General features: G+C 37.2%; 1 protein-coding gene across 2 annotated transcripts in view; it reads right to left on the bottom strand.

Moving 5' to 3' along the window:
- The window catches only part of LOC127444046 (protein jagged-1a), a 31,310-nt gene that overhangs the window by 6,707 nt on the left and 2,966 nt on the right, over positions 1-21,637 (bottom strand). For both annotated transcript variants that reach the window (XM_051703196.1, XM_051703197.1), the window contains exons 3-22: positions 18,163-18,220; positions 15,602-15,859; positions 15,085-15,145; positions 13,980-14,110; positions 12,803-12,922; positions 10,158-10,271; positions 9,930-10,043; positions 9,455-9,568; positions 7,992-8,038; positions 7,156-7,329; positions 6,907-7,057; positions 5,185-5,349; positions 3,964-4,077; positions 3,620-3,733; positions 2,759-2,872; positions 2,555-2,671; positions 746-773; positions 536-621; positions 263-376; positions 45-154 (exon numbers count right to left, since the gene is read on the bottom strand). In XM_051703196.1, the coding sequence (XP_051559156.1) occupies positions 45-154; positions 263-376; positions 536-621; positions 746-773; positions 2,555-2,671; positions 2,759-2,872; positions 3,620-3,733; positions 3,964-4,077; positions 5,185-5,349; positions 6,907-7,057; positions 7,156-7,329; positions 7,992-8,038; positions 9,455-9,568; positions 9,930-10,043; positions 10,158-10,271; positions 12,803-12,922; positions 13,980-14,110; positions 15,085-15,145; positions 15,602-15,859; positions 18,163-18,220 (2,304 nt within the window). The remainder of the gene's footprint in view (positions 1-44; positions 155-262; positions 377-535; positions 622-745; positions 774-2,554; positions 2,672-2,758; positions 2,873-3,619; positions 3,734-3,963; positions 4,078-5,184; positions 5,350-6,906; positions 7,058-7,155; positions 7,330-7,991; positions 8,039-9,454; positions 9,569-9,929; positions 10,044-10,157; positions 10,272-12,802; positions 12,923-13,979; positions 14,111-15,084; positions 15,146-15,601; positions 15,860-18,162; positions 18,221-21,637) is intronic.

Here is a 21,637-nt window from a genome sequence, read left to right as displayed (position 1 = left end):
GATTCCTTTAAACAACTCCAACAATTGGGCTCACAATGACATACCTTAGTACAGGTGACAATCCCTTTGTGACAGTAACAGGTGTTGCAGTCGTCAGTCCACTTTGCTCCATCTCCAGCAATCTGACCTCCGACCACACAAGGACGTCCTGTAACTAAAAAAATAAAAAAATAAAACAATATTCTGTCACATTCAATATTCAAGGGACTACCATCCAAAATTAACAGAAAAGCATATAAAATGGGAAATCTGGGCCATGTACCTTCCTGGCATCTGGGCCCAGTTCTGCCAGGTGGACACAGGCAGCGGTAGCCATTAATTTCATCGACACATGTGGATCCGAATGCACAGGGCGACGACTGGCACTCATTAATGTCTGTGGGGTGAGACAAGAACAATATGACAATAGTCATAATTATTCTAAGATCACCATCTTTCATGTTTTTGTGACTATGTTTATATTAATGCAAATTCATCAATTGTTTGTATTGCAGTGTAGCCTAGCTGAGGAGATGGTCAACCTAGCAACACTCACTGATGCGACAGTCCGGCCCTGCGAATCCACTGGCACACTCACATCGGTACCAGTTATCACCGTCAACACACGTACCACTGTTATAGCTGCACAAAGACAGTATATATGGTGAGATAATGGGTCAAAGATCACAAGGAGATACATTTCAATTATTGACAAGGATGTGATATGTGTATTTCTAAGTCAAATTTAGTTTGAAGGTTGGCTTACCATGGCTGTGGGTTGCAATCATTGGAATCTGTAAAACAAAACGGAGTTTGTTATTAAGCGGTATTTGCTTAAAGAAGAATGTTTACAGAACAATATGAAACAAAACCCATCATATATGAAAAATACTTTTCATCTTGCCAAGTGAAATCAACACAATTACATGCATGATTGTCTATAATACAGTTGTATTACATCAATTTTCACGAAACCTGTCAAGTAAATATCCTGGTCCTATTTAACTCCAAACTCAAAATATAACAATGAAGCCTATTTTTAGGGCCTTCAAGATTCTTTACATTGTGAATGTTATGGTTATTATAATATTCTCATTACTGCAATGTCAAAAAATACACTATTTAAATAAATCATAGTAGGTCACCCTTGGTACAAGGGCTGAGTATTTATACAGATTTCCCGATTTGATTCGATTCTGATTCACAAGCTCTCGATTCAATTCTATTTGGATTTTCAATTCTATTTGTCTTTTTTAAAAATGAACAAATCCATGTACTCAATCAATCAATAAGATATTATATTTCATATATTATTTTTTGTTACATGTTTGTTGTTTAATTGCATAATTTGTACTATTTACAAGTATTTACAATGATTTTTTAAACATGTGCTAAAACCGGTACTGTCTCTTTAAGAAAGCTGACATTTCTGTAAAGAGCGAGTGTAGATGAGCACATGTTGACAAGAGAGGATTCAAGTGACTTTATCTCATCTGTGCTGTGCATGATTAGAATAAAAATTGTATTTTTTTTATCAGTAACTGACTGTAGAGAACTGAAAGGGTATTAAAAGAGACATTTTTATTCAATGACAAATGGGTTGCGTGGATCTCGTCTTTGGACATACATTACACGGAACAACTTTTACTCTCAACACGCAGTGAAAGGATCTCGCTGCTGAATACTCTACCACTATACTACACAATTACTGGTGAGTGAAATGTAAACATTTACCAGCCAGTTGCCAAATTTATACATTTTAGTTGAAATTTGGTTGCAAATGCAAGTGATTTTCTCCCATTTTAGTGGAGGGTTGCGCATAGAGTAAAAGATCGATCACAAACGCATCGGAAAATCGATATACAGTAATTACTCAAACCTACTTGTTAATGCCTTTCATTTCCATTTATTTTCATTAAAGAAATCATTGCATAACAGCATCTGATTTACTGTAATACAGTAAAATGACTGTGTTATGGTAATGAGAATCATCACTGAAAACAACGGGTTTACTTTTACTAGTAAATATAAAATGTCTGCACATGTTACAATAATGAGAACTGGGTGAAATATAAAGTCCAAAAAAAATGTCACAGTTCAAAAAAACCTAATGGTCCTAAATGTAGGCTTCATTTTCTTCATGCAAATTAAAATTTCATTAAAAAAAAAAAAAAAAAACAATGTATTGATTTGGGTTTAAATATGACCAGGACATTTTCTTGACATGTTTCGTGAGAATCACCCAGTTAAATTTTACCATAGATGCGTGGCAGATCATAATTCCAAACTGAAATATGCAGACTTTTGTCCTATTTTCTGCACTAAATTTGGGGTTAATTATGCAGAATTATGCTGAATAGATTTAAACATGGTACAATGTGTTCAACTACACTCTTATACGTAGCTGAATGCATTATCAGGGCCTGCTACTAAATTAAAGAAAGATGAACTTAACTACCATTGTGTATATTGTTTGGAAGAGAACCTTAAGCAGTAGGTGAGAGTTGGAAACAGGAAGTAGACAGGAGTCAAGACAGGAAGTAGTAAGGAAGTGCAACAGGAAGTTTTGCCGTACTCTGGCTGCAGGTGAGCCCCTCCCAGCCTTCTTTGCAGACACAGGTGAAGCTGTCATCTCGTACGACACACGTGGCTCCGTTTTCACAAGGGTTCGGCAGGCAGGTGCTGTTCTTAGCTAGAGAGTGAAGGGAAAAAAAGGATTATTGTAACTGATTTAGAGCTTTGGTCGAAAAAATTGTGATTCAGGTTCTTAGTTGCTCACCTATATTACAGGTAGTCCCTTCCCATCCCGGGGCACACATGCATTTAAACGAATCGCCTTCGTCAGAACATGTGCCCCCGTTGTTACAAGTCGCCTCATCACATTGGCTCTCGCCTAGCAACAAAAGAATCAATCTGCTGTCAGACAAAAGGAACTCCGCCAATTAGGGCTAGCCGATTTATTAAATATTAACAATACATTCACAATGTTTTTGTTGGCGATATAAAAGTAAGCAACATTGTGAGAGTGTGTTATTAGACTTATCTCATGATATTTTCTTGTAACTTAAAATTTCAGTAGGAAAAATGGTTTTAGAGTTGGTTAAATGTTTTCCTGTGAATCGGTTCAAACTGTCCATTTCAATGAATCAATTAAAAACTCTAATTCAACGGTCTGTTTGTGTCATCACTCAAAAATGTTCTCGGACGTCTATGCTTGATATTTTTCATATGTTTGAAATATATATATTTTTTAATTTATATAAAAATGTTTAGCTAAAATATACAATATAAGTATTATAAAATATAAACAAATTAAGATAAATATTGCTGTAAATTACTGCGTATTGGTGCATATATTGGTGGCTTGATCGCTTTTAACTAGATTTTTACAGTATTTTACTAACATTCTGAATGTAATATAATACAATGGCTGTTTGGGTGAAATTTTGGTGCCTTTGCTAAAAAGAAATAAAAAAAAAACTTTTAAGCCATCTCAGAGCAATTACATAAATAACAAGATATCAAATATATCATAAAAAGGCTTAAAAGCATAGATACAGTATATACATTTTGAGCTACGTATATCAGCTAATGAAAGATAGCAAAGATAATGGTTTGTAAATGAGGAGACGGTGCTTACGTGAGTGACATGTCTTTCCCTTCCAGCCGTTTTTGCACTCGCAGTAAAAGTCGTTCACCAGATCACGACACACGCCTCGATCAAGACACGGGTTCATGCTGCAGTCGTCAATGTCTGTTTTGGAAATGAACAATATTTAAATGCTAAATATAATGAAATAAGAAAATATAATATATTTTAGTCATTTCACTTTCATTAATAACATTATATATTTTTTCACATTATGTCATTATATCACTGGTTTTGCCCTTGCTGTCTACTGCCTACATAGATCTAACTGCATCCTAACTGAAAAGCAAACATTTTAACTTTCATTCATTTTTAGAAGGGTGAAATGTACTCACTGGTCTCACAGTTGGGTCCCTCCCATCCATGAGCACAGATACACTGATACACACTGATTTTATCAATACAAGTACCGCCATTACGACAAGGACTGCTTTCACAATCATTGATGTCTAGAGAAAACAAAGAGATACAATGTGAGATAAAGTGTTGTATATATTAAAAATATATTTTTTAAATCTGTTATTCTTTGTCTTGTTTTCAAGTATAAATTTACATGAGAAGCAAAATCGTTTAACCTCGCCAACTCTGGGGTATTTTTTTTTTGTTTTGTTCTAACTTTGTAAGCATGCAATTCTGGTTCTGTTCACTCCATTTCTCTCCAAATAAAGTCTTATTATATTCAACTAAATGGCAGCAAGTACTCGAAATTTTTCCCTCTATCACCTTCCATCAAAAAATGCAGATCTGAAATGTAGGTGGCGCTCTAACGTGTTTTAACCATCACAGATGTGCTCGTCCATAGACATTCAGTCTAATTTTCAGTTCATGAACCACCCTCAATGTTTCATTGAATATTTTGGCATCTGAGTGGACTAGTAGCTCAATCTAAGTGTCATTAGAAAGCTAAGATCCTTCCCTTTGTGATGATGTATGACATTTTATCATCAATAGTCGATATATATATTGCCGATGATTTGTTTAGCATGCTTTTCCTGTTGGACCACAAAATAAAACATTGGATTATTCACACAAGCTAGCTCACAGACTTTCGAACTGTGGTTTTAGGGCAACAAAATAAACTGTACAGTCGATATGATTTGTCTATTAAGTGCTATTTTATATTCATATTGATATTTCTACCACATGTCCTCTAGGTGGCACAGATTTGCGACGCAAATGTTTTCAGTAACTTAAATGCAGAAGTGATGGTTATCTATGAAAAGTTCAGATTCTAAGCTTTCAAATGATACCACATATGCCTGACTTAAGTATTCAGAGACTTTTTAACATTTTAAGCGTAAACTTTTTTCACAACATAGCGCCCCCTTTTGGACGCTTCAGAGTTGAAGAGGTTAAGTTGATTTTTCTTATGCCACTGACAAAATTGTTTTTTCTTGTTTTGAGCATAAATCTAAAGAAATTTAACAAGATTTATTTTAAAAACAAGAAAAAACAATTTCCCAATGGGTCACTGCTACCATAAAACTCCTTCGGATGAATTTACAGTTGAAATTAACCATGCAGTGGTTGTCATATCAACACCGCATTGCACTTACTCTCATGGCAGTACGTTCCAGTAAATCCCTCCTGACATTCGCAGCTAAAATGTCCTCCGGCATGACTTCGGCAACGTCCGTGAGGACCGCACACATTAGAGGAGATGAGTCGCATGCCGCCTGGAGTAGTGTTAGATGCCACGGCAACCGTGCAGCTGTCAATCACTGAGGAAGTGGAGAAGGTACAGGGTTAAATGAGGACAGATCTATCAAGTCTTTTTGGCACAAATTAAAGAGACTAGACAAGACACTAAATGAATGACTAACGACAAACCTTTGTGTACAGATTGAAGAAATGAATGCCATCTGGTAGGCAAAAGGTAAGGTATTTCTGCTGTAGCCAATAACATATTTTAGAATTGAGCATAACTATAAAATTCACAATTACAACATACATTTCCATGCCTTTTCCCTGACTTTTTCGGGCCTGAAAATCAAATTTACTCTTGGTTGGTATTGCTGAGTTTTAATACAAAACCAGACTACTGACAGCTATGCTTGAAGCAGTTAGCGCCATGCTAAGAATTAGTGAAGTCGACATATAGTCTGACTATCAGGGGGTTTTCCCCTCTCGGTAAGCTCAATTCGAGGTTTCATACGCATCATGTAACGAAATCCTAGCTGTTACTATGGTGACACAGCCCGTGGGGACCAATAGAGTAGGGTTAGTGATCGCTTAACGCTACGCCTTACACAATGGCATGACATCAAACACACCGAGGCCTTGAAACAGGGGATAGCCTTACGACTAAAAAAGACTTGACGTCTATTTCAAGTACTCATTAAAACCTCAGAATGTGGCCAACCAGATTATCTTACAACCCTGCACATGAGGGTCGAGATCTGGAGTCTGAGTAGTTGAATAGTTCATTCCGCCAAAAAAATATGTTTTTATGAGTCTTGTACCTTGGTCTTTTTCCAATTTTCACATTTATTTATTTGCTTTAAAGCTAAAGTACAGTATGTAATTTCTGCAACAGTAGAGCCACCGAATGGAATTGCAAAAATAACAATGTTTTCAAAAACAAATTCCAAATATGCCCCTTGTCTGCTGTTGTTCAAATCATCAGATAGTCCCGCCCCCAACTCACGCCATTGGTTGAGTAACATTGTTGGAGGCAGGTCTAAACGGGTCACTCAAAACAAACACAGGAATTTTATATTGCCACAGAGACACAGTGTTTACAGTTTTTGAGAAAATCAGCATATGCAATGCATATTAAGATGGGATAGAAGAAAGTATTTTAACACCGAAAAAGTTACATCAACTTTAAATCAAAGTGTGTTCATGGATTAGAACTGCTAATTGAAGAATTTTTTTAAATGAAGAAATTGGCCAATGGAAAAAAAGGATTGGGAAAAATACTTTCGCAACCAAGGCTGCTTAAAAAAGTTGATATTATGACCTAAATGTGTATACAAATTAGTTATAATGAGTTTATAAATGAGATAATTTTATATTATGATTACATTAGAAAACAAGAGAGAATATGCTCCTTAAAAATGCTTCACTTTAGCAACTGCATAACTTGGATGAAAATGAAACACAAATGATACACAATTCTTGAAGCTCAACTGGTTGAGCATGATACTAGCAACGCCAAGGTCATGGGTTTGATTCCCAGGGAATGCAATGTACTGATAAAATGTATGGCACTGTTTGTTGCTTTGGATAAAATACATAAATGTATATGTAATACACAAATTCACTGGGTTACGTACCTTGGCAGGGTGTGGTGAGGCAGTGGTCTTTGAGTTGGGAACAGTTTTTGCCCTCGTAATCTTCGGGACATTTACAGTAGTAATCTGAGGCCAAACTAAAACACTGTGCTCCATTCTGACATGGGCCACTCTCACAGTAGTCTATGTCCAGCTAAAGACAAAATCACAACACATATTACAAAATCATTGATCCCGTGATGTCCTTTTTGTGTGTGTGTGTGTGCAAAGGAGTGTGTGTGAATTACTCACCTGACACAGAACACCTGAGAATCCAGGTGGACAGAGACACTGGAATCCGTTGACACTGTCTTGGCAGCGTCCGCCATTTAGGCAGGGTCGACTTGCGCACTCGTCCACATCTCTCTCGCAGTGTTCACCTGCAAAGCCTGGCGCACATAGACACCTGTATCCATTTACCAGATCCTGAGAGCAGACAGAGGGAGAGAGAATGTGAACATTAGGGCTGGACACATAATTACACATGGGTATTCTAATATAAACCATTTTGGGATGAATCTCCAGCTAAAATAATTACAGTTACGTGTTACAAAATTACTCATACCGCAATATACATTTTGGTCGTACCATCCACAACTTGAAAATCTTTTATTTTCTTGCAGAATAAGGGACTAATAATCGAAAGTGCATTACAACACATTTCATTAGATCTAATCAAACACGGGAGTGTCAGAACTTATTAGGATTTTACTTGCTGTGCTTTCATAGCTAACTGCCTCAGACAATATCCTAATGTACTCCAGATGTTTGAGATCTCTACACTGCTGTAGAGTGAGGGAAGAATACGCTACAAAAAGGGGAAGAATACACTACAAAAAGAGGAAGAAAACAAAGAAAAGGAGACAAGAATGTTTATGGTAATCTGATATTTTTACACACCCGCTCTCTCTCTTTGACTACTTTTTTTTCTGTTTAGTCTCTAACACATGACTCAGCTTTTGCTATTTTTAAATAAAAATGTAGGGAGACGGGAGCGATAGAAACAGAGGGGTAGAGAGAGAGAGAAAGTCTGGGGGGTCTTTAACTTCTGCCAAAAACAATGGAAACATTAAAGAAAATGGGCTTACCTTACACAGTGCTCCGTTAAGACACTGGCCATGGCAGTCGTTGAGATCTATGGGGGTAATACATTAAAATATAATTTTACATTTCATAAATCACGGCAAGAAAGCAACACTGGGCTCCAGATCAGAGCCATTTCTTTGGAGGGAAAAATCTGCGGAATTCTACAGAATGGATTTAAACATGGTAAAATGTGTTAAATGGACATAAAAGTACTACACTATTATTGGTAGCTCAAAGTATTATCAAATTATCCAAAATATTCATTATAAAACAGACAGTTCCAACTCCAAGCCGCATTCGAAATCTTAAAATGCAGATAACTGTATGCCACAACAGTTGTTTTTGTGGCTGGTTGCCAGGGTGTTGCTATACCATTGCTTGGATGTTTCTGAGTGCTTTAAGCATGTTGCTATGCAGTTGCTAACATGCTAAGGTGTTCTTAATGGTTTTTAGCATGTACTGTATGTTCTGAGTGTTTTTTTAGTGTGTTGCTACGCTGTTGTTAATATGTTCTGAGTGGCTTTTAGCATGATGCTCTGCACTTGCTAACCTGCTAGGGTGTTCTGATTGGTTTTTAGCATTCTGCTACATGGTTGCTAGTATGTTCTGAGTGATTTTTAGCATGTTGCTACACGATTGCTAGTGTGTACTGACTGGTTTTTAACATGTTGCTACACAGTTGCTAGTATGTTCTGAGTGGTTTTAGCATGTTGCTACATGGTTGCTAGTATGTTCTGAGTGATTTTTAGCATGTTGCTACACGATTGCTAGTGTGTACTGACTGGTTTTTAACATGTTGCTACACAGTTGCTAGTATGTTCTGAGTGGTTTTAGCATGTTGCTACATGATTGCTAGTGTATACTGAGTGATTTTTAACATGTTGCTACACAGTTGTTAGTATGTTCAGAGTGGTTTTTAGCATGTTACTACATGGTTGCTAGAATGTTCTGAGTTGTTTTTAGCATGTTGTTACACGGTTGCTAGTATGTTCTTAGTGGTTTTTAGCATGTTGCTATGTGGTACCTACAGTGTTCTGGGTTGTTTTTAGCATGTTGCTATCCAGTTGCTAGCATACTAGGGTATTTTGAGTGGTTTTTAACATGTTGCTACACGGTTGCTAGTATGTTCTTAGTGGTTTTTAGCATGTTGCTATGTGGTACCTATGGTGTTCTGGGTTGTCCTTAGCATGTTGCTATCCAGTTGCTAGCATGCTAGGGTATTCTGAGTGTTTTTTAACATGTTGCTACACGGTTGCTAGTATTTTCTGAGTGGTTTTTAGTGTGTTGCTATGCGGCTGCTAGGGTGTTCTGGTGGTTGCTGAGGCATTCTAAGGTGGTTGCTAGGGTGTTAACTGCCCAAGTCTTTATGAAATATAACTTGAGTCCCTCCTTAATAGTAAGTATATGGGATTTTTTTCTGCCGTTTTATACATCGCCAGATGCAAATCATAAGTCCGATACTTACTGATGTCACAATTCTGTCCCGTCCAACCAGGGAGGCACTCGCAGAAGTACCCACCAATCAGATTTCGGCAGGAGTGGGCATTGATGCAGGGGCTTTCCTCACATTCGTTAGCATCTGCGCCAAAAATATCAAAATGAAATGGTATGAGCACAGTTTAAATTACAATCAGCCAAATTCCATTATAGCTTAAGATACCTTAAAAGGCAGAATTTTAATTTTTGGGTGAACTATCCCTTTAAGAATTGGCTACACTGTGTGTGGGTGTATAAATATAAATGGACTGTAAATGCATTCTAGTACAAAACAGCGGTGGGGGTCTCATGGTGGTCTCTTACTTAAATTCCTCCCAGGCTGACTTGGTTACCACTATAATTGGATTATTGAACAAACATATGCTGACTCAAAGAAAAAGAGGGAGACAGGGAAAAAGGGGGCACTGCTTGGAAAAGAGGAGGTGCAGAGAGGGGTCACAAACCAATGAGACAGGTCTTTCCAGTCCATTGAGCCGGGCAGATGCATTTAAATCCATCCACCAGGTCCACACACAGACCGCTGTGATTACATGGGTTTGGACTGCAGTCATCTTCATCTGAGGAAGAATGGAAACCCAGAAAATTGTAATGATCAGGTATGTACATTGTTGAAATCTCATTTGAAACTCCAGAGGAGACACATATGAGATTACAAGGGCAGATATGCTTACTGATACTGCAGGATGGTCCGGTCCAGCCAGGCGCACACTGACACTCAAATCCCTGACTGGACTCTGTACAACTGCCTCCGTTCAAACACGGCTCAGACAGACAGGCGTTATCCGCTACAGAGAAAGAGACAGATGTTTTGATGTTGTCTCCACATTGAGATCAAAGCTAAATTGAGACAAAGCTGCATTTTCTGATGGAATGCACAAAATAAACAGACTTTAAGGAAAAGTTCTAACCCAAAATAAAACACATGGACCACACATTTGAGCCACACAACAAAAAACTGTCTTTCTTATGAGGGGAACTCAAAGACTGTTGGTCTAGCAGTATAGTATGTCTCTGTCTGCCGCAGTATTAGGGATATCGGGTGACTTGCCCACAGGCGTCTTTTACTATACATATGTTTTATTTTTCATCTTTATATCACTTTTAATAACCCTTATTACAGTTCTTACAACACAGTACTGTATTAATATTCTTCAAACATTCTAGTTAGGTTTCTAAACCCCTAAACGTAAGCATTACATTTCGTAATGTATACAGAATTCCAATTGTCTTCTTTCTTACATCTGTTTGCATACTGAATTGTGATTGGTCTTATGTTTCTTGCATCTATTTTATTTTCCAAAGATGCACACTGAGTGTCATGACAATGATTATTTTATTTGATGTTGTTGTTTACTCTATTTACACTATTGTTATTCTAATAAAGAAAGAAATAAAAATTATTAAAATGTATAATAATAAATAAATAAATAAATACAAAATACGTTTTCAATGACAGTAAGAAATATTTAGGCCAGTAAATTTTCTAAATTCACCTGTCATTGCCAGGTGTTTAATATTTTTTTCATTATTTAAATTTGACACTATATTACTTTAATTTTATTGCATTTTTATTTTTTATTTTACTTTACTCAATTGCATTATTGTTATTTTGTTTTTATTTGACTTATAATAATAAATAAAATATAATAAAAATAATCCAAAATAAAGTTTCATGGATGGTAAGAAATATTTAAGGCCAGTGCATTTTCTAAATTCACCTGCCATTGCCAGTTGTTTTTTAAATTTATTTTATTATTTTTATTTTACATTTTTATTTTATTTTACACTATTGTTTTCTATTTTAATTCTTTAATCAATTGCACTTTTGTTATTTTCCATTTATTTTTACTTATAATAATAAATCAAATATAGTAAAAATAATCCAATATACATTTTCTTGAACAGTAAGAAATATTTATGGCCAGTAAATTTTCTAAATTCAACGGCCATAACCAGGTGTTTTTTAATTTATTTACATTTATTTTTTATTTATTTTTTAATTTTACACTATTGTTTTCTATTTTACTTGTTAATGCCATTGCATTATTGCTTTTTTCTTTTCTTTTACTTATAATAATAAATAAAAATAATAAAAATAATCCAAAACACATTTTCTTGGATGGTAAGAAATATTTGAGGCCAGAAAATTTTCTAAATTCATCTGCCATTGCCAGGTGTTTATTTATTTTATTCTATTATTTTAATTTTACACTATTTATATTCATTTTACACTTTTGTTTTCTATTTTACTTGTTTACATTGCACTATTGTTATTTTACTCTTATTTTGCACTCCTTTGGCAATACACTTGTACAGCTTACGCCCTAAATCGAATGTGAAATTGAGAGAAGAATCAGTATCAGTGTATCTGTATCAAATAGTCTAGTCTTGGAGTTCACAGACAGTCAGGCAGGGTCATGTCTTGGTTTTCCCCCTTCAATCTCTCAGTAACTCCCTCCCTCTGTCTATCTCTCTCTTTATCAGATAGAGTCAGTGGACTGAAAAGCCCCTTTGGCCTTTCTCACACCAACCAAAGACCACAACAAGAGAGAGAAGGACAGAGACAGAGAGCTAGCAATAGGTTCTGCAGCATTTATTTCCAATAAGAGATGGCAAGAAAGAAAGAATAAACAGAAATTTAAGAATACAGGAACAATTGAAAAGAGCATAACAACAAAATATCTCCATATTGCCTCCTGGACAGACTGGTGATGTTTGTTTGACAGGAGACATGTTATGCCAAACCAACCCGTCTTGAGCAGGATGACTACTCTTCCAACACACACGATGTGCTGCATTTTATTTTTACCCAAAACAATTATTGCACACTGCATTCTTTGACTTGGCTGGGAGACGAACCTCTTGATGGGTAATTAAAGTGTAGAGTGTGTGTGTGTGTGTGTTTGCGTGATGAGTGTATGTTTCCAAATTAAGTTTTTGGCAGGAATCTCTCTGTTCTCCTCTCTCACTCCTTTTACTCTTTAACTAGATTGAAAAAGGAAAATACATTACAGTGATAAAGCTTTTCCCTTCCTCAATACAAAAGCAGCTTTAGAAGAACACAAGCATATAGATGACCTCAAAGCTAATAGACATGGACTAAAAGCTACAAAACTGTCATTTTGATTCCACTGAGTTTTTAACATATTCTGAAAACCCAACATCAACCTTGTTTAGTCTGATAAATCTTTCAGAATAATGCTAAACTCATGTCATGGCACCATCCCCAGTTTTACTCCATTTTCTCTTCAAGGATTTTACAGGATGTCTGCGGTGGACATCATCCATGGGAGGTGTGTGTGTGTTTGTGACCCACCTCTCTCACAGTTCTGTCCAGAGTAGCCATCAGGACAAGCGCAGTGGTATTTGTCCGGTCCAGTGTTACTACATGTGCCTCCATTAAGACAGGGCTGTCGTGTGCGACAGGTGTTTAAGTCTACATGAGACAAAGAGTTAAAACAAATTATCCAAATGCCAGGTGGATAAACTGATCAGAACAGAATACAGCAGAGCAGAAGAAAATAGTATGGAACATAACAGGATGGAAAAGAACAGAACTGTATAGAATAGATAGGACAAAACAAAACAGAACAGAATAGAAGGGATAAAGCAGAAAAGAATAGACAGAATAGTAAGGACAGAGCAGAATAGAATAGAATGGAACATAATAGAATAAAATGGAAAAGAATTGAAGAGAACATAATAGAATAAAACAGAATAGAATAGCAAGGGGAAAAAACAGAATAAAAGACACAAAGAAGAACAAAATAGAATAGAATAGTAAGGACAAAACAGAATAGAATAGAATAGAACAGGACACAATAGAAAAGATCGGAACAGAACAGAATAGTATAGAATAGAAAGGACAAAATAAAACAGAACTGAATAGAATAGAAGGGACAAAGCAGAATAGAATAAAATGGAACACAATAGAATAGAACAGAACAGTAAGGACAAAGCAGAATAGAATAGAAAGGACAAAACAGAATAGAAGACACAAAACAGAACTGAATAGAACAGAAGGGAAAAAAAGAATAGAATAAAATGGAACATAATAGAAAAGAATACAACTGAATAGAATAGAAGGGACAAAGCAGAATAGATTAAAATGGAACATAATAGATTATAATTAATAGAACTGAATAGAATAGGAAAGAAATGACAAAACAAACTAGAAGACACAAAGCGGAACAGAATAGTAAGGACAAAGCAGAATAGAATAGAATAGAATAGAATAAAATGGAACAAAATAGAATAGAATGGAAGAGAATAGAAAGGAGAAAACAGAATAGAAGACACAAAGCAGAACAGAATGGAATAGCAAGGACAAAAGGGAAAAGAATAGAATAGACCAGTATAGAATGAAATGGATCAGAATAGAATAGAAGGGACAAAGCAGAACAGAATAGAATAAAATAGTAAGGACAAAACAGAATAGACTAGAATATAGTACTACAGAATATAATTTAGTAGAACAGAATAGAATACAATACCTTTGTCACAGAGCTGTCCTCCCCAGTTGGTGTCACACAGGCATTGCCAGGGTTCAACACAGGTGCCGTGAACACAGCCAGGGTGAGGAATACACTGATCACAGTACTCTCCCTGCCACCCATACAAACACCTGTAAAAGACACAACACCACCTCTGAATATAAGATATATGGTTTTGTGAAGCGTGACAGGAAGCCACTGACATAATCTGTTCCAAAATCTAGTGAGCTGCCTTGCTGTCTACTGCCTACATAGGCAGCTGCATTTTATGGCAGCATCCAACCTGAGGTGGAACCTCAAGAGTGACTGATTTGGGGGGGGGGCCTGGGTAGCTCAGTGGTAATATACGCTGGCTACCACCCCTGGAGTTCACTAGATCGCTAGTTAGAATCCCAGGGTGTGCTGAGTGATTCCAGCCAGGTCTCCTAAGCAACAAAATTGGCCCGGTTGCTAGGGTGGGTAGAGTCACATGAGGTAACCTCCTCGTGGTCGCTATAATGTGGTTCGTTCTCGGTGGGGCATGTGGTGAGTTGAGTGTGGTTGCCGCAGTGGATGGCGTGAAGCCTCCACACGCGCTATGTCTCCATGGCAACGCGCTCAACAAGCCACATGATAAGATGCATGGGTTGAGGGTCTCAGATGCGGAGGCAACTGGGATTCGTCCTCCACCACCCGGACTGAGGCGAATCACTATGCGACCACGAGGACTTAGAGCGCATTGGGAATTGGGCATTCCAAATTGGGAGAAAAAAAAAAGACTGACTGATTTGGAACACTCCATATAGACACCAATACCGCACCACACAAAGAGAAGCCTTGACTCACTATTGATTTCAACAGACTTTGATGTTAAGATGTTGCTAGGCTAAAAGCACAACAGTCCAATCAGCATAAAGAACACAGCACACAAAAATATTGAGTAAATATAGTCCATCTTTAATTAGATTGAACTGTTTCAAATGGTCTTCACATCGGGAGCATGTCTATGATGCCTTGAAAAGCTTCCTTTGCAAGTCTCTCACTAGGCTTTGGAACAGAAAGAATGAGATGTTTTATTTGTTTGTCATTAGAGACATATTGTGTGTAAATAAATGCCATATTTTACCTGCAGTCTCCAGGCACTTTACAGGAGCCGTGTTCAGTGCTGCAGCCTTGCTTACAGATTGCTGAGAAAATTAGAGAAAACAACAAGAGATAAAGTGGAATATTGTTATTGCTATCAGTGCCACCTTTAACCTTAACAATTCACTCTCATCACGCTATTACAGTCACTAAGAATGTCATCACACACACACACACACACACACACACACTCTGCCAACATGATGAAATTTCCCTGCTTCTCCACTCTTCTTGTTTCTTCATGCAGGAATGAATGAGAGAATATGGACGGGATGGTATGTGTGTGTAAATCAAAGCAATGTTGTGATAGAGACGATCTTAAATAGCAACTCCAGTAATTACTCCAGAATGACCAAGTCTTTATCTGATCACTTTACGCTAAATCAACACATGCAAACTTTGGTGTGTCCAATGGAAACGGACCAACCCGAAATATGTCTCCACAATCTCTTGAAGGCAGCATATCTATGTGATATTCTGTCTAGGCCCCGTTCCCTTACCTGTGTTGCATTCTGGTCCAGCCCAGCCCTCCAGACAGGTCTTGTTGCCGTTGTGATCACAGGTATAGTGTCCGAAGAAGTCATCTCTGGGCCGACAGAACTTATTACAGCCGAAGCCAAAGTAGTGTTCATCGCAGGTGACCCGAATCTGGTACTGGAACTGAGCCACGGGGCCGTTGTGTTTCAAAGCCTGCCATTGACGGTTTGGGTTGATCATGCCGGACTGAACTGCTTTCTCTATTACTTGTCCATTAACACCTTTAGTATAGAGAGGGAGAGAATAGGTTTATTATGTACAACATAAGGGTGAATAAATGAATGTCATTTTTGGGACAGTGTACAATATTCTTTGTTTACTATCGTTCATATAGGCAAAGGAATACCAAAGTCCAGCACAGTGGTGAGGTATTTGGCCGCAGAGCTGTAAATTGTGAGAGGAGTGTGTGAAGTGTGTGTGGCGTGTGGTTTCGGTCTCGACCCAAACCTGTCGCTCAGAAGTAAAGGAGGACAGGCATCAGGCTGCCAAACCTGAGATGTCACTGTTAGCTCGATTCTCTGTTTACCTGAGAGAGAGACAGTCCCTCACACACCCTTATGATGATGGAAATTTCACACCTCAGTGCAAAAGAGAAAGGTGGACAAGTGTCATGTTTTGATTTCTGCTAAAATTCTGTTCAGTGCATGCTGCACAGTTTACAGTGAATACCACCTGCTGTTTTTAAAAAGAACGGCTCTGTTCCAAAACCTAGTGAGTTGACTATGTAGGCAGCATTTTAAGGTATAATAGAGCGCAACAGTCTGGTTCGGGAAGGAAATAATCTCATTTGTTTTTTCCATAGGGGAAGTGATTTTTAACAATAAGTTATAAACTTTTAAAGGAACAGTTCACCCCAAAATGAAAATTCTCTCATCATTTACTCACCCTCATGTCATCTCAGAAGTTTCTTTCTTCTGCTGAACACAAACGAAGATTTTTAGAAGAATATCTCAGCTCTGCAGGTCCATACAATACAAGTGAATGGTGGCCAGAACTTTGAAGCTCAAAAAAGCACATAAAGGCAGGATAAAAGTTATACATACGACTCCAGTGGTTAAGTCCATGTCTTTAGAAGTGATATGAGATGTCACTGAACACAAAAACAGATTGTGGGTGAAAAACAGATCAATATTTATGTTCTTCTTTATTATAAATTCTCCTCCCTGCCCAGTAGGTGGCGATATGCACAGAGAATGTGAATCGCAAAAAAAAAAATAGAAGAATGTGCCAGTGAAAGTGGACATTTATGGTCAAAAAGGACTTAAATTTGTATCTGTTTCTTACCCACAGCTATTATACTGCTTCAGAAGACATGGATTTAGCCACTGGAGTCGTATAGATTACATTTATGCTGACGTTTTCTGCTTTTAGACCTTTAAATTCTGGTCACCATTCACTTGCATTATATGGACTTACAGAGCTGAAATATTCTTCTAAAAATCTGTTTGTGTTCTGCAGAAGAAAGAAAGTCATACACATCTGGGATGGCATAAATTATGAGAGAATTTTCATTTATAGGTGAACTATCCCTTTAAAGACAAGACTAAGGTTAATCAATGGAAAATCCTTCTGCTAAAGCCATCATTCTGTGTTTTCTTTAATTCATCTTTTAAAAACCGTGTTTAATAGTATTTCCTGGTGCACTACACTAGAACTACACTCCCATGATTTAAAATTTAATTCAAAGTTTGAGATCTTGTATTTCATTAAATCCCTATGGAAAAAAATGAATGGTGAAAATACTTCCGGAACCAAGACGACTGAAAAAGTGGGCTGGCCCTGTTGCGGTATAGACTGCCTAATACTTTTTATATTACAGTAGTGTCTCTGTTTCAGAATCTAGTGAGATGCCTACCTACAGTACACAGCATTTAAGACATTACTGGTACATTCCTGGCATGAAGGCTTTTCCTAAAAAACAGCTGAAACAGTAATTTGATTGGTTAGAATTAATGCTGTTTCATTTACTATTTTACTACAAAAACTGGACCCATGCTAAAAGCTACTTGACGTGCTGATTTTAAGTAAAAGTTGATATTTGCACTCCTGTTCTGATTTGGCACATAAACAAACACACATGTTCACTCAAATCTGAATGGTGCAAATACTGAAAGTGAACTCTATAAGCACACACAAACAAAACTACTCCAACAAATGCCCCAAGTTTCCAACTTTTACGTGTGTGTGTGTGTGTGGGCAGGCGGGTTTGTGTGGTTTACAAGGACTTTTTTTAGGTTATAAACTGGTAATTACAAGGGTATTATGCTATAAATGTGGTTTATGAGGACATTTCTAGTGTCCCCATAATTTAAATCTCTTAAAAAACATACTAAACAATGTTTTTTTTGAAAATGTAAAAATGCAGAAAGTTTTTTGTGAGGGTTAGGTTTAGGGGTAGGGTTAGGTTTAGGGGATAGAATCTATAGTTCATACAGTATAAGAATCATTATGTCCATGGAGAGTCCTCATAAGGATAGCTGCACTAATGTGTATGTGTGTGTGTGTGTGTGTGTGTGACACTCACTGCCAGTGCTTGAGTCATTATTGAAGTCCAAGGCCTCCACAATCAATGTATAGGACCTCTGAAAAGACAAATACAGACACATAAACAACAGCAATAAACATGACACCTGACACAATCTGCATAACATGACATCTTATATTAATTTACAAACATCCAGTTGAATATGCGTATCTGCAGGTGGGCGTAATGGAGACATATGTGCATGTTTACCGCAGTGAAATACTTCATAGATAATATTCGCTTAGCACTCATCCCAGAGCTGATATATGAAAACTCAATTACATTATGAATCAAACGCTCAAGGTGCCACTAAATGAATGAGTGACTGTGGCACGATTCCTCTACCATTTATCAACTGAGTGAATGATTCTCAGCCCATCACTCTCTCCTTTATCAAAACACTGAACTACTTTTACTCGCTCTCTCTCTTTCTCTCACCCCAGATAGCAATGAAGATAAGAAACAGGACCGACAGGAGAGAGAATGAATGCATGAGAAAATGACTCAACAAGATGAAGTGTGAGAAAAATGAGCAAAAGAAATTTAATGAAATACTGAAAAACAATGCGAAAGAAAATGGCTTAAGAATTCTGAGCATTGAGACAAAAGAGTGGTTGTGAGACCGATGGGAACACAGATCAGAATGATCTACTGTAGCAGTGTTCATTGAGCTGACCTCACAAACACAAATAATGCCTGCTCTTCCTGTCTCTGCAGTCTGAGGGATCTGTGGTTCTTTATGGGCTTTAATCCATCCGCACACACACAAATGATGAAGGTGAAGTCAGATGAGTGTGTGTGGCATGAGCTGAGAGTTGTGCTGTATTGCACTCAGGCCATCAAAAGTTCAAACACACACAAAGAAAGAGAGAGAGAGAGAGAGAGAGAGAGAGGCAGAGAGAGAGAGGCAGAGAGAGACAGCAAGACTACAAGATTCCTTCGAAAGTGACACAGTGGTGTTTTGAACTAGAGAGAGAATGAGAAAAACATTAAGCACCTCTTGGACAACATTTACTTCACACAATTAGACAGATTATTTTATTCAATATTAGTGCTGTCAGTCGATTAAACATTTTAATTGGGATTATCTCATAATTGTTTATAGTTAATCGCGATTAATCGCACATTTTGAAAGTGCTGAAAATTGACACTAAATATACTTCTTTTTCTGTCAAACTGCATTTATTTCCATCTTAGGAAAAAAAAATGTAACAATATAATGCTTTATTAACATTTTCCAAACAAAGCCTTCCACAGTATAAAGATAGAAATGTACTAAAATAGCACCAGTTCAAGTAACATTAAACATTTCCCAAAGTGGGAGTTTGACTAACTGAAAGAACTAGTCCCCACATAGGTTGCATTTTCATTGCAATGCACATTAAATCTCTTAAACTCTCATCCTACGCAATATTAATATGCCGGTAGACTGTGGCTATCCGCTTTCCTACAGCAATCGTGAAGCCGTGTTCATGATTAGAGTCAGGGCGTCAGCATCAAGTGCCACTATAAACTCCACATGAAAAGCGCTTGCAGACAAAAACATTTCATTCTGTGTTTTGGTGATAGTTAAGACTTGACATGCTTCTGTGGTAATTAAAATGTGCCTTACATAAGCTGAAAAATACTTGATTTCTATCGCAAGTTTCATCTGGGCTTGTTTTGTACAACAAATAGCATTAAGAGCTCCTTTTCCCATCATTTTATCACTGACACTGAATCACTGTTGTGTGTGTTTGTGGTGTGTGCATCAGTGTAATGACTCCGGGCGAACACATCGCAAAGGTTTCGCCCTTCCAACCAGTGTTAATGCTGGTTTATGCTGTATTAACGGTAAATGCATTAAACACAATTATGAAAAATTAACATGTTAAACTTTTTTAATTAATCACGTGTTAACAGGTTAATTTTGACAGCTATATTCAATATATATCTCAATATTTATGCATTTGCACTAAAATGGCTTAAAAGGGCAAGTTTTCTTTTCACTATAATTTCAACTGAACAGCCATTGTTGTCAATTAGATTCAAAATGTTTTATGCGAGTAAAAAGGCATGTTTTTCACACTTTAAAAAAAAGAGGTGCTCTAAATGAACACAAGAAAGCATAATATATATATATATATAAATTATATGTACCAATATAACAATACATAGTAATAAAAAACATTTTACTACAAGAAAAATGCCACACAAGAACTTAAAGGTCTATGGCTCCTCATAAAATTGGTTATTGGCCTTTTCCACCACCTTAGTTATCGGTATATGCAAAATCCCCTATTGGTCGACCTCTACTGTAGAAGTTCTCTAAACTTCAGCTGCTCCAAGTTCACTAACAGCAGGACGCTGGTTACCTAGAAACCACCCTAAACATCCACACACACACTGCATTTCCTTCATACAGACCCGACCACTGCTGACGATGTGAAAATGAACAACAAATGGATTGGAACACACACAAGGTCCCCCTCTGCTTCTTTGTAAACTCGCTTTGTTGAACCATCGTCCCACAATCCCCCATCGCAGCCTGAGCAGAGTTCAATTGCTAGGTAGACTTGTGATGCAAAAGAAAGCATGCAAGATGACAATGTCTAATTAATCTCCATTCAAAGCTGTTCTGAGACAGGTCTAGACCGCTCTGATAGACGTGAGCAGGGGGTTAGATGTTTGATGCCCGGCTGCCATGGTAACTAGGCCTAATTGCACTATCAGACTGACTAGTTTGACCTCTTATTTCTGACGTTCGGTTTGATGAGTTGTGAAAGTAAACATGGAACATTTCCACCACTGACACTCGAAAATGTTCTGTTCTAAGTAGTAGTTAACCGATATGGGTTTTTCAATGGCTGATGCCCATTTCTAGAGAGGCTGATGGCTGATACATAATACAATTTAATGACAGCAAATGAGGTATATACAAAGTTGCTGACATTTTAGTTTTTAACCCAATATTTTTGGACATTTACCACAAAATCTTGGAAACTGACATAAGGATAGGCAAACTATAAATTCTGTTAATTAAGCGAAATGGTTATTGGACAATGGCAATAATCTTAAAACGACCAAATGACATACGATTTATTAACCTAACCAATACATTGGCAATATTTGGCTATTTTGACACTAAGCACATTTACACGCACACCGATACGCTGAAAACTATCAAAAATCAGCTTATTCAAATAATCCAAAAATGCAAGAAAATCACATTTAAATGAGATGTGCAATCATCGCGTTATTTTCAGCTTTTGACATCAAAACGTAAACAGTCATCACTGTATATATCGGCATTTGTTATCAGCATCAGCAATTGAAAAACCCCTAATTTGAACACATTCTTGGTGTTTCAAAACCTAGTGAGCTGCCAACCAAGAAAGCGTTTCTTGGCATCATAGGAACATAACTGACCTGGAACATACTTATGATGCACCTACATGTTGTCTAGGTAGGCAAGTCACTAGGTTTTGAGACAAAG

Source organism: Myxocyprinus asiaticus, chromosome 7 (genome assembly GCF_019703515.2).
Source record: "Myxocyprinus asiaticus isolate MX2 ecotype Aquarium Trade chromosome 7, UBuf_Myxa_2, whole genome shotgun sequence".
NCBI classification, from domain to species: Eukaryota; Metazoa; Chordata; class Actinopteri; order Cypriniformes; family Catostomidae; genus Myxocyprinus; species Myxocyprinus asiaticus.
This window is presented reverse-complemented; position numbering and strand designations above follow the sequence as displayed.